Raw genomic sequence first — 13,890 nt, 5'->3', positions numbered from 1 at the left:
ATGTTTTTCCAGCATGATTGACTGTGCATCAAGTCCTAAATAAGCCATCGAAAGTCAAACATTCTGCTGCTGTATATACTTGTATGGTATTTGCCTCTAGCAGAGATAGAAGAAAATGACAGGGGTCCCTACAGATTACAGATTAGTTTCAGACATACAGCGTTTCAAAAGTAAGGGAAAAAATTATTATCTCAAGGAATAAGAATTCAGTGAGGAGGTCATAAAGAACAGATTAAGGAAGAACACCAAAACAACTACACCTGAACAAAGCAAAATCATTACACTAAATCTACTACTTCCCTTCAGTAGTACTGGCAACCTTTTCATTTACCAGCTAGAGTTCTGAAGTTGATTTTGACACTAAAAGACATTGATTTTAGTAAAGATTACGTGAAAGGAGAACAAGATCTGAAGGCAATAGAGGCAGAATTTCCCACTTGAAATTCTCCCCTTTCTTCTGTTTCAAAACAGTTAAAATCCGGGCTGCCACAGTGCCATAATGGAACAGGTTGTGGCCACCCTCACCTCCTCCCCCCAGCCACATATTCTCACTCAATCACGAAGGACCAGCTGTGGCACACACTGATCTTTACAGACACTTCAATGTGTTTCCACCCTTCACTCCAAACTGAGTTTTAATCTCCACTTTGATCTGAAATTGCAAAATTGCTCCATGAGGCAGCATTTAAACTACTTCTTTAACTGGTTCTTTAAAGATCTGTTGCCTTTAATGCACACTGAAGGCTCCAAGAAGTGCTAGAGGTGGCACAACAGAAGGGATGGAGAACTCATGGCTTGGAGACAAAGGGAGCAGACAAAGGGTAAGACAGCAACATATACCAACAGATCAGCACAGGATGACATGATACAGCAGTCAGAGAAACACATTTCATCAGAGATCCAGGCAGATTCTTCTGCTGTTCTCGTGGAAGCAGAGAGGAAAGGAATCACCTACTCACTCAAAAAATAAAACAAACGTTGAAGATATTAACAACTTCACGCTTACCTGCTTTTCTTTTGTATCTTGTGATTATGAAGTAGGACACTATGTAGAGAACAGCAAATAGGAGAAAACAGATCTGGAATAAAAAAGTTGTATTTTTTAAATTGTGAAAAATGTCTGGGTATAATAAAAAATAAGAAAATACAGTATTGATAATTTAAAGTTCAATGCAGATCAACAGAAGCACTGGTACCACTATCATAAAATTTAGCACTGGTTTTATGGGTTCCATCTTATTAATAGAAAGTTAAACCAGTGAGAACAACTCAAAGTAATAGTACTACTATAGTAATCCACCACAAGTCCATCAGGTTTTGCCTTAAAATGGAAACAAAAAAAAAGCCCTACCAGCAGCAGTATCTTATGTTTGTTTGTTTTGTGTGTGTTTGGGGTTTTTCTTTTGTTGCAGTTTGTAGGTTTTCTTTTTTTGTTTAAGTTTGAATCCATCTAAGTTATGACAATATAAAGAGCAGTAACACATTTAACATAGGGGTAATTGTACAATGGGCTTTTGAAGATCTGTAACAGAATAAGCTATCAACATACATAAAGAAAAAAGCAGCTGTTTGCTGTTTCCATCACATCTTGAGCCCAGCCAATTCTAGGCAATAATATACACCAGTAAGACTGCACAGTGGACATCCATGTGTGAGCCAGTCAAACACAGTCTCCTCCACAGTCACTGAAGCCAAGGGCAGAGCTCCTCTCCTCACAAGTCAGACAGCTCATTTAGGTCAGACATACCTGCAGCCTGGGGTGACTTTAAGTCTCTAAGATTTGGCACCAGAACTTCAACACAATTAGACAAGGCCAAAACAGCTACAAATACTTCAGAAATTTGAGAGGGAAGGAATTGAATGATAAGACAATTTTAATCCTCCACATCTTAGGGGGTAACTAAAAGAATCAAGTCTCTTGAAGGAGACTTCAGCAGCTCAGCATTGCTTCCTTAATCTAGTTCACTGATGCCTATTAAAAACATGAGTCAGTCAGAAGACAGTAAAGCATGTCTCTGTGATGATGTGACCCTTAATCTTCTTTAGTACTTGAACAATAACAGTAAGGTGCTGCATACCAGCATGCCCTAATGATTAAGACTATTTTTCTATTTCCTTTTGTTGGTGCACAATACCAGCAGTCACCAAGGTCTCAGAACACAGCAGTTAACTGAATAAGCCCAAATTGTTTTAAGAGGTTTTATGAACACAGAGAGTTCACCCTATTGCCTGCATAGGCTTCTCAGTCAGTTCTGCCTGTATCTGCAAATCATGACATTAGAACACTGATACATTTTGCTCCAAACTGAGTTTTAATCTTCACTTTGATCTGAAATTGCAAAATTGCTTCACGAGGCAGCACCTAAACTACTTCTTTAATTGGTTCTTTAAAGATCCGTTGCCTATAATCATAGCACAGCTTGGCTTGGAAAGGACCTTGAATATCATCAAGTTCCAACTCCTTATCAGGAAAGGAGGACTTATTAAAAAATACAAATAAAAGTAAACTAGTGGTGTGATTTCTCTCAAGCAGCCAGACAGATAAGAATCAAAGCACAGCCAAGAGTCCGAGCATGGCTGTAGTTTCCCTACATGCTCTCCCCAGCAACAGTACCATGCCATAGGTCTGAAGTGACAACTGAGCTCATTTTGAACTGATAATACACAGTGGTGACGTCCAAAATACTGATGCTAAAAATCAGATTTCATAACTATGTCTTTGAATTCAACTATTTCATCCAAATAGAGCTCACTGCCCCAGCTTCCCAGAGACTGCTTCAAAGACAGCAACTTCAGTAACGGAAAGTGGTTTAATAAAAAGAAGTAATAATATGCTGGTATACTTCTGAATTGGAAAGGGCAAAAACCTTGAGAAGCACCTCGGGTTTTCAGAGCACTTCAACACAGCCCATCCTGTCAGTAAGAGATGACGCAGTGCCAGGGCTGAAAAGAGTCCTTCTCTAAGTTTCCAGTTCCTTTGAAACTAGACCAAGCCTGCAGACAGAGGCATCTAATTTTAGGCATCCACCTTGGAAAATTAGGTATGACATACACGGGGTCAAGTAGAATTATTCTGAAAAGAATCCACAAGACCCAAATAACTTTGTTTCTGTCTAGAATACTGTTAAGCCCTCTTTTATTTAAAAAAAAAAAAAAAAAAAAAAAAAAAAAAAAAAAAAAAAACAACACAACTATGACTGCAATCTCAAATAAAATAGATGCCCTTTACTCTAGCTGTGATTGCAAGGTTACAGTGAAAATGTGGGTCTGTACTTAGAAGACAGCCGTGAGATAACCGACCTATTTGCAAGGCACAGCAGGAGAAAGCTGCCCAGTAACATGAACTGTCAAACACTGCATTTGTGGTCTTAGATGACAGCTACTTAACAACTCAGCAGTAATGTGTAACTATATATCTTGGTGTAATTACCCTTCTACTTCTGTCAGAATGAAGAAAAAATGTTGCCATTGTAAATATTTGGTGAGGTGTTTATTATTGAAAATACATCAAATTTTTAAAATAAAGAAAGCAGCAAATTCTCATCAGTAGAAGCTTCAGGTTCTTAACAAGTAAGGGTATTCACAAGTTAAAGCTATGCACTGTTCAAAAGAAGTCAAGGAAACTCAGAAATGTGTCTCCAGTCTCAATTTATAACCAGTGGAACCCACGGAGCTGTTTACAACCAGCTTTCCAAAGGGAGCAGCAAAAGCCAGCATCCTAACTATTTTTAGAGTAGAACTCCTTTAGGATGAGAAAGAGGAATGTGTTTGTCCATGAAAGTCAAAGAATAGACTCCACTGTCCTGTCATGCTGCAATCCTGGGCTCTTACTCCTCACACTGCTCTTTGTTTCAAGGTATTTTTGGACAGCAGCAAAAAAAAAAAAAAAAAAAAAAAAAAAAAAAGAGTACTTGCTCATACTTGTTCTAGTTTCCGTCCATGTTTCTTAATTACAAATGAGTGAGCTGGCATGCAGTGCTCCAGGTAGGCTCATGGCTGCCTGGCATGGCTACCAGCAGCACTACGCCATCCCTTCTGCACTCAAAATACTTCAATCTGTTCACCAAAAAACGTTAGCAATTGAGTTATCCTCCAATCACCAAATTCATCCCTGCTGTTCTCCCCATCTGCTGAGCAGCTCTCAGCACAGGATAGAAACTTGTTTTCAGGGCTCAAGGGCATCACCACCTCTTTTTTATCCCTTTTAGAAACTACACCTTAATCTCTACTGCCTCTGTTTCAGGGTAGCCAGGTCCTTTGTGCGCTGTGTTCCACCGATGCAGCGTGTTTACCAGATCTCCTAAAGAAACGAGTGCATCCCAACAGCAAGAGTTCTCTTCGTGGTCAAAGCTGAGCATGAATGCTCTTCATGCAGAGACCTGAGGAAAGTGAATAGCATATTTTTCCTAATGTGACATCTGTTGTCACAGACACTACCAGCTCCTTATTCACTTCAAAGCTCCACTACAAAGGCGTACCTACTCAGTTTAAGAAGCATATTTATATGTATTCTCTGGATATAGCCCTTACCATATGCAGAGGAAACAATCTAACAACAGTCATGCATCTTCAAAAAATAATTCTTAGCAACTCTTTCTTTCCCCCCCTTTAAAAAAAAGCTAAAAATAGGGCAACTCCACATATAACTTCTACTTCTAATCAAAGCTCTTAAGAAGCATCCAGGTAGCCATACTGAAATAGAACACCATTCTAAAAAGCACACCATGCACAAAAGTACATTGGTATCTTTAGTGAAGGAAGAACCCATATTCTTAAAAAAAAAAAAAAAACTTTCCTTCAGAAAAGTATTATATATGACAGTAATATATATAAGCTAACACCACAACGTGCTATTAAATCTAAGTCATGCTGCAAGCCATGTTTTCCATCAAGAAACAGTGTTCTATGCCATCATTCATCTCTGCAAGAAGATCTGACAAATGGTGAGGATGCTGCAAATGCAGTGAATCTGGGACAAGTTGTATTGCTCATAACCTAAAATCTTCTGCAAAGTTTTGTCACTGGAGCTCAAATTAAGCGCGTCCAGATGCAAAGGGAAAGTGAAGACAGAATGTACATCGCTGTGATTAATGAGGATTCCTGACACCAATGGCATTAATTAAAAACTTATGACTTTAAGATTTTTCAGTTCCTTAAATTTATTTTAATTTTACAGAAGCAGAAAGCAGTCATCGTGCTGCTGTAGTTAGGCTGCTCCTAGGAAGCTATGTCAAAGCTAACCATGGCATGTTCTCACATTACAAAGGAAGCACACAATCTTTGATTGACCAGGTGTACCCAAATGCAAAGGAAACCAACAAGAATGTAAGAATTTTTACTGTCAGAGCCCAACAGTTATGCAAAATGATTTGTGTTGTTTGTTTTCTTTTTCTTCTAAACACCACCCAGCAACTGAAAACAAAACACATGGATGTGGTGCCACGTCTAGGGTCTTCCTTTTAACTGGCAGTAAGTAATTCATTTGTGTTTCTCTGCATAGAAGAAAAAGAAAAAACCATCTGGCTCAACAATCAAACAAACCCATCCTTTCCTGGAGGTCTTTCACATTCATTTAGGAAACAAAGTTCTCTGCTCCTGCTGAGGTTAGACACTGGACACACCAAGAGAAACCACTTCTGGAGATGCACTGCACTTTGTTGTCTTATATCCAGCTCTTCCACAGAAAATCGTACTTCTGGATCTGTACCAGACAGCTCAGTTCCTGTGAGGATGAAGCTGGAGATGAACTGCATGCTTTTCAGCTTGTTGCTACGTGCATCTGAGGGGCTGGCACTGCAGTCTAATATTAAACACAAGTAACAAAAGTCTGAAGTAGCTCAAATTACCTTGTACATATCCCAATATTTATAAAGATCAGCTGACATCAATTTGTCCATGCTGATGACCTCTACAACTTTGGAGCCAAAGTTCATGCCATGGATTGAAAACCATCATACTCTTTTGTTAACTACTCCAACTCTAGCCAGTGATGCCCTTTTGCTATGAAAAAACTGGGTATCTTACAGAACACAGTGCTTTAACAGTAAGGAACCACCACAAAACTCTAATTTAAAAAGAGCTTACAGTCTTTAGTACATTTTCTTGATTTAACACATATGTAACTTTCTCACTAGAAAAGCATCCAAACGGACCAAACGGATCACTTCTTCTCACTTAACTGCATACCAGTACTTAGAGTAGGCAAAGTAAACCTGGAGAAACAAAATACAGAAGACAGTGTTGTACTGTGCTCAAGTGAAATGAAAAAGGAAATATGGAATAAAGAAAGGAAAAGAAAATAACTTCAAAGCAGCAACTATGTCAGATGGAAAAGCCACTGTTATTACTCATCCATCAGCATTTCTAGATGAAGCATACACAAGAAAAAGGCTATGGACATAACAGAGAGTACCTTCACTTCCTGCTGTTACATGACAACATATCCTTTTCCCTAAATAGAAAAAATGGCACAGAAAGAAAGAGAAGGCAGAATACACCATGCAACACCACCCTGCAAAACACATTTAAGAACATGCTTAAGAGTTGAAAACTGAACTGATGGCGGTTTTGCTTGACCAACTGTTACCTAAAGTAGTAGCATTAATTCAATACTCTTCAATATCTTTATTGATGACCTGGATGAGGGCACTGAGTGCACCCTCAGTAAGTTTGCAGATGACACCAAATTGGCTGGAACTGTCAATCTGCCTGAGGGTAGCGAGGCCCTACAGAGGGACCTGGACAGGCTGGAGAGCTGGGCTGAAGCAATGGGATGAGGATCAACAAGACCAAATGCTGGGTCCTGCACTTTGGCCACAACAACCCCAGGCAACACTACAGGCTTGGGGCAAAATGGCTGGAAGACTGTGTAGAGGAAATGGACCTGGGGATATTGATTGATGCTTGGCTGAAAACATCAGGAATGGTGTTGCCAGCAGGAACAGGGAAGTGATTCTCCCTGTGTACTCAGCTCTGGTCGAGTACTGCGCCCAGTTTTGGGCCCCTCACTGCAAGAAAGACACTGAGGCCCTGGAGCGAGTTCAAAGAAGGGCAAAGCTGGTGAGGGGTCTGGAGCACAGGCCTTATGAGGAGCTGCTGAAGGAGCTGGGAATGTTCAGTCTGGAGAAGAGGAGGCTCCGGGGAGACCTCACTGCTCTCTATAACTACCTGAAGGGAAGTTGTAGTGAGCTGGGGGTCGGCCTCTTCTCTCGTGTAAACAGTGATAGGACCAGAGGGAATGGCTTCAAGCTGTGCCAGGAGAGATTTAGGCTGGATGTTAGGAAGTATTACTTTTCTGAAAGAGTGGTCAGGCAGTGGAATGGGCTGCCCAGGGAGGGGTGGAGTCACTGACCCTGGAGGTGTTCAAGGAATATTTGGACGTTGTGTTGGGGGATATGGTTTAGTGAGATCTGTGGGTGATAAGTGGATGGTTGGACTGGATGATCTTGTAGGTCTTTTCCAGCCTTGGTGTTTCTGTGATTCTGTTACACTACTGAGTTTCAATTTTCGTAATATAAAACAACACAGCACTACACATCCATCCTGCTGCTGCTATCGTGTCTGAATGTGCATTAAAATGCCACACAGCCACTGAAAACCTTCCTCCTACTGTTCCACTTGGCAAGTGTTTTTGTTTACACCTGGGCAGAATGGCAGGAATTAAGAGTAGGGAAGCACAGGTGGAGATGGATCAAAGCTGAACATAGGAGTCACCTCTTGTCATGTGAACAACCAACAAGTCAGCTGCAGCAGTACCAAATCATCTCTACCTAGTCACATGCTTTGCTTTTATAGTGATGCATCATCCAAAGCTGCTAATTGCTATATCCACAAAAGCAAACTATAATCATGATGTTTAAAGTCTCTCCCGTTCCCACCTTACACATCATGCAAATGCTTGCACACTACTAACTACCAAGAAATCAGTGCCTCTAGCCATTTACAGAAGTATACATTTACAGCCTTGCAGGGACATTGCAGAAGTTAAGGTTTTCTCAACAAGATCATCACTAACCTCCAAAAACGAAGATATATACCAAATCAAATATGAAAACAAGACAATACAGGAAAGGTGAAAACACATTAAAAATACATGAATTAATAGATAACTTGAAACCTTTAAATAGAATTAGCAAACTTACACTGCATTAAAAGTATAGTTCAAATAGTTTTCTTTAACCCAGAGCCAATCTCTCCCTTGCTTACCACAGCTTCACTGGGAGCACACTTCTGACAGCTGTACTTTCACCACCACCTGGCTCACCCTGGAGGCACTTCTCTCAGAGGGTCTGGGACTTACAAGTTCCAGCATCCTCCCTACACCACAGCAAAGCCTGAAACATTCGCACCTTTCTTTCAGATGCATCCTGCCATCTCATTCAGTCCATGTGTAACACAACCAGCTATCCAAACAAAACCCAACTTTGGGTACACTTACCTGTGGTCATAATCAGTAACAGAGCTTGTTTGCTGTCAGTTCTTCCACTGTTTCTTAACTTCGTCTCAAATCCTACCTGCACCTTGACATTATCAAGTCTATGTTTCCAATACAGATTTTTTTTTTTTTTTTTTTTTAATATTGAATTTAAGTCCATCTAAAGTCTTAAAGAGACTTCTGCACCTCCCACGAAACTGGCCTCCCTTTTGGTCAACTACAACAAACAAACATATCAGCTTTCTAAAGGAATTCTTTTGAACTGCAATAACGTCTAACACTTCCATCTTCCTTGCTCCTTTTGTATAAACAGAAAAAGCAGAACTGTCCAGAAGTTGCTTGTTTTGAGAATAAGCACATCTCTATCTGCTCATCCAAGCCAAGTTTAGAGATACCTATTGATTCCAAATGGATCCACCACCACCACTGATTTTCAGTATCAGCAGCCAGAGGATGACTCACTGCTTCACAAGTACAAAACAGCACACATGTTTACCAGTAAAAGTGTACTTTTAAGATAATATGATGCTGTGAGCATTTTATATATATAATTATGTTATTATGTGCAATCTTCTATCTTGTTTCTCATGCCACTGCCACAAGTAATCCCTTCTCTCTTCCCACCCCCCACCTCCCCCTCAAAGAATGTTTTGGAAGAAGGGCAATACTGAGAAACCTAAGCAAAATCATCTTTGAGATGCAAGCAGCAGTTTAACTTATAATGTACTCCACAAATATTCACTGCAAGGATAAAAGAAAAGAAGAAACATTCGTGAATAAAATAAACTTGCATAAACTTTGAGGTTCTTCTTCTACATGAATTAGTGTAATGCAGTTACTGCTGGCATTTGCCCCCTATATGGCTGTATAACAAACCAGAAGACATTTTACAAAAAACAAAAACATCAGTTGTTTTTAATAAGCTGTTTTTAAAAATTACCAGTGCTGCTAGTCAGCATATTCGTCTTGGCCCACAACCAGAATATCATCACTTCTGGCATAAACACCGCTCTGCAAGGACCACAGCTATTGTCCAGAGCAGAAGCTGAAGGAAGCAGAACTGGTCACAAACAAGAGCAGGCTGCCAGCAGGCACACAGCACTCCGGGGAATCGCTCTTCCGACAGCCACATATGGGACAAACACCAGCAGCAGCCACACACCAGATCCTAGTGAAGAATCCTGAACACCTCTTTACCCTGAAACACAACAAGAGGACAGAAAGTGTCAATAGAAAGCAAGAGAACAAAGCTGTTTCAATATTTGCTTATACTTGCATGAAGGAATTAAAATAGCATTTTTGTGTTCAAACTTCTTCTGCCAGGACTGACTTCCCCCCCCCATGTCATATTTAGTATAATTAATCATTTCCAAATCTATTTTGCTTTTAACTAATGACTCCACAGTCACCTAGTTATTTTCCTCCACATTTTCCCCTCACTCTATACATAAGCACAGGCACACCACTGATTTTGTCAAGGAAGCCTCATAACCAAGTGCATGTGTGTGGTTTTATAAACTGAAAATTTTCTAAGCAGAAGAATGCTATCAAGAATTAGCAAACTTTAAAAAAAAAAACAAAAGCCAACTAATATTGCAGAATAGAAAACTCAAAATGGGAACAAATATTTTTCAAAGCCAGAGGAACAAAGAAACTGAACCCCCCCACTTAACTACTTCAAGTTTGGCTGTGAAAAGTTATAGCAGCAATCAGGACATCTTAATTACGTTGTATAAACAGATGTAAAAATAGGACACAAGGAAAAATCAACACCCCAAAAGCTTACATAGCTTCCATAGATGTGCAAGAACTCAGCAAACAAGAAATGAGTCAAAGGATCAAGAAAGGTACACTAAGTGTACAACAAAGACAGCAGTAGACTAGCACACATTACCTGGCATTTATGTATTACAATACTTGCACATGCATGCTGATCAAATAGAGAAGGCATGCTGCCATGCTCTGCTGATTTGCAGAACGATGCAACCAGAACAGAGCACGAGTTCAGCTCTGTGAGGGCAGGGCTTTACCCGACTTAGAGCAAACCCATTGTTCTGTCATGTCTCATGCTTCTAACGCTGGGTCATCAATCTCCACATTTACCTTATAGAATTCTAACTACAAGACTGACAGTTGTTTGTTCCATTAAGCATTCCAAACAACAGGCCCTACAAGCAGCAGATTAACCCAGATTCGGCACGATTCTTGAAACATGAGAGACCTGACCTCTTGTAAGGAAGGGATCATCCTCATGAAGCAACAGAACAAGGCAGGCTATTCTCGTGCAGACAGGTACTCCTGAAAAACCAGAAACCATCCCGACACACCAAACAAGTGGCTCAGAGGTGGAGGCACCGAAATTTAATCACACGTTAAACCACAGGGAAGGTCACCTCAAAAGCAGATTAAAGATTTATTTTATTTTTTGAAAAGTCTTTAATTATACTTGCTTGATCCATAAACATACATCAAATACATTTCTCCTTCAATGGAGAAATTATCAGAAGGTGGCACCTACAGAAAAAAAAAAAAGTCAAACACTGCCAGTTGAAGGGCAACAAGCCTTTGTTTTACATTACATAGCAAAACTTCATGGGAACTCAGAAGCTTGCTTGCTCTGAACACAGATGAAAGAGAAATGAAGCATTTCACTGAAGTAAAGGTTTGCATGCCTTTAGGAGTCCTTCAGGAAGCACGATCTAAAAACTCCAAAACCATTCAAAGAGGATGAATACAATTCACAAAACAGAAGAGAAAGGAGTTTTCTTTTCAACTACGTCAAACTTGCCCTGATTTCCTTCCTCTCCTGAATGCATCATTTTGGCTTCCAGTAAAGGTCATGCCACAGAACAAGGTCTGCAAAGTCAGGAAGATATCAATAGATTCCATAAGCTCGAGCTGTTTCTGTCAACATACAGGTTTCCTCCACTTTAATACTGCAAAAACTTCAATCCTTTCATTTACCACCCCAGTGATCCCACTCCACCTGCAGCTGGAACAAAAGCCTCATGCACGTCAGACAGCAGAACACATTCCCTCCTTCAGTGAAGGCCCACACCATTATCCACAACACAAATGTTCATCTACATGTTTGACAACATGATTTTCACCATGCAGCTTCAAGACCAGCCAAAGCAGAACTAATTGCAGAGGCTGTAAGCATAATGGTGCATGTAAACAACACACTCTGTGTATTTCATTATCTGTAAGCTAACGAGCAACAGGAGGCCGGACAACATGCACTCTTGCAATATACTTCTGCAGCTGTGCAAGTGCTACAAGAAAGGTGCACACAACTGCAGCCTTCATAGAGAAATTAAGGGCAAGAACACAACACTGTGTGTCTTTTAAAAGTGAAAACTTACTGTCCTCACTGATTAAGCAATAATGTAGAAGGCTTTTCACCAAACCAAAGATCAAACTGTAGCTGGACAAGAAGTTTTTGCAGAATATTTTTTCTTCACAAGCAGCAGCACTGCACTTCTGAATTGTGCATTCTTGCTTTCCCTTGTGAATACTTACATGACTACACCAATAGGAAGAATTACTAGTTGCTCTTAGAAGAGCTGCAAAGCTTCAGAGAAGTAGCTGCAGTATGCATTAGTTAGTTCTTTAAGAATTCAATACACTTCAATAATTTAATGAAAATAATTAACTGGTTCCCTAGGTACATAAACTGTACATAGCACACAAGGTGTCAGAACAAGACTTTGGGGATAAAAGCATGAGATTCAGCACACACAAAAAAAAACCACAAATGGTAAAACATACACTGGGAAACTATTCTAGCACCCAAAAGAGCTGCAAGATTTGTGTATACACTTCTGCTTTCATTACAGAGGACATAAATACTTCCTTACAAAGAAGTATTAGTCTCTCAGTGCTCCTCCACAGGTCATGGCTTTCCTGACATACCTAACATCCATTCACACAAACAGGAAGAGCCAGAAAACACTCCAAAACAACAGCTCTCCTCATACCAACTTGAGTTGCACTCTCAAGAAAAAGGTATTCTGAAAGTGTAATACCACAGCACGAGAAAGTTAGTGTTAACACATGGATTTTAAAGATACAGAGATTATCATACTAGGGATCCAGTCAAGTCTCTTATTAAATAACTGAGTTACGTAGGCCTATGGCAAAATTGACAGTGACATTTAAGACTGCTTCCTCATACAGCTGAAAAACACTCAAAGCTAAATTATGAGATTATATTTTTATTCAAGAAATCTCCTAATACTCACACAACAGTATCTGCAAAAAGAATGCAGTTAACCCAGCAGAGTTAGGATGGTATGTGGCAAACCAAAACACTGCCTCCTATGTGTAGCAAGAGATAAGCCCCACCAGAACACCCCTAAGGGCTTTGAATAGCCCTGCAAATAATGATGAGGCAATCTGGGAGGAAACCACAACAGCTCTCTCCATCTGCATGTAAGGTGCAGGGCTGAGGAAGATGGGACAGCACAGGTGCTGCTCTATGGGCTGTATTCCTTCACCCAGAGACGGACCTGAGAGATGTGAGCAACTGTGAAGGTTATACAGCGCTTGCGAAGGATGCGCGTTCCTGCAACCGGAGGAGGGTGCGAGCAGCACAAGCAGCGCCATCGGAACCCACACGTACCCTCACGGACACAAGGCTGCACTTAAAGGCTGAGCTGCGCAGCACAGCACGCACGGGCTGCTCAGAAGCACACCTCTACACACAGCTGTACGCACACAGCCGCATCCACGCTCACACATCGCGCTGCCCCGCCTTGCCGGAGGCACACAGAGAACGCGATGCCGCGGGGAGCCCGGCGCAGGGCCGGGCACGGAGGAGGCCGAGCCGGAGGGCAGCACGGCTGCGAGGAAAGCGGCTCTCGGGAAGGGTCGGGAGGGGGAAGGGCCGAGGGTGACGGCGCGTACCGTGTACTCCCGCACTTGGCTGTGGAAGTTCTGCTCGCGGATCGACACCTCGTCCGCCTCCATCCTTCATAGTCCCGCGGCCCCCGCTCGCAATGGCGGCCGCCGCCGCCGCGCCTGCTGCTGTCCTCCCGGCGGCGGGCGGGCCACCATGGCCGGTGGCAGCGCCCGCTACTCCCTCTGAGCCCGGCCGGCGATCGAGAGACTCCAGCGACGATCAGCTCCGCCGCTCTGTCAGCGTGCGATGGGAGGCAGAGGAGGAGGAGGAGGAGGAAGGGCGGGCAATGCCGCCTCAGCTCCTCCTGCTGCGTCACCACGCAGCGACAGCGCGCACACCGCGGCCGCACCTCCGAACCGCCCGAGGGAGGGGAGGAGCCAGTGGGCGGAAGGGGGGCGGGGCTCCGCGTTGATTGACAGGAGGAGGGCGCTGTGACTGGGAGTCTGCCTAGCAGGAAGGCGGGAGCTGGGCGGGGACGGGGCGGCTTCACTTCTTGTTTGCTGTCGTACGTGGTGGGTGTGGAAACTGTTGTTCTGTGTACGCTTCTCTCCTA

At 42.0% G+C, this 13,890-nt stretch overlaps 1 protein-coding gene across 1 annotated transcript in view; it reads right to left on the bottom strand.

The window, feature by feature from the left end:
• The window catches only part of LMBR1 (limb development membrane protein 1), a 62,833-nt gene extending 49,365 nt beyond the window's left edge, over positions 1–13,468 (bottom strand). Inside the window, exons 1-2 of the mRNA XM_042888215.1 lie at positions 13,343–13,468; positions 1,007–1,079 (exon numbers count right to left, since the gene is read on the bottom strand). Coding sequence (XP_042744149.1) covers positions 1,007–1,079; positions 13,343–13,405 — 136 coding nt within the window. The 5' untranslated portion in view covers positions 13,406–13,468. The remainder of the gene's footprint in view (positions 1–1,006; positions 1,080–13,342) is intronic.
• Positions 13,469–13,890: the final 422 nt, after the last annotated feature.

This window comes from Lagopus leucura, unplaced genomic scaffold (assembly GCF_019238085.1).
Source record: "Lagopus leucura isolate 7727_CA_CO unplaced genomic scaffold, USGS_WTPT01 Super-Scaffold_100157, whole genome shotgun sequence".
In the NCBI taxonomy this organism is placed as follows: domain Eukaryota; kingdom Metazoa; phylum Chordata; class Aves; order Galliformes; family Phasianidae; genus Lagopus; species Lagopus leucura.
The sequence above is the reverse complement of the archived record's forward strand: the minus strand, read 5'-3'. Positions and strand labels throughout refer to the sequence as shown.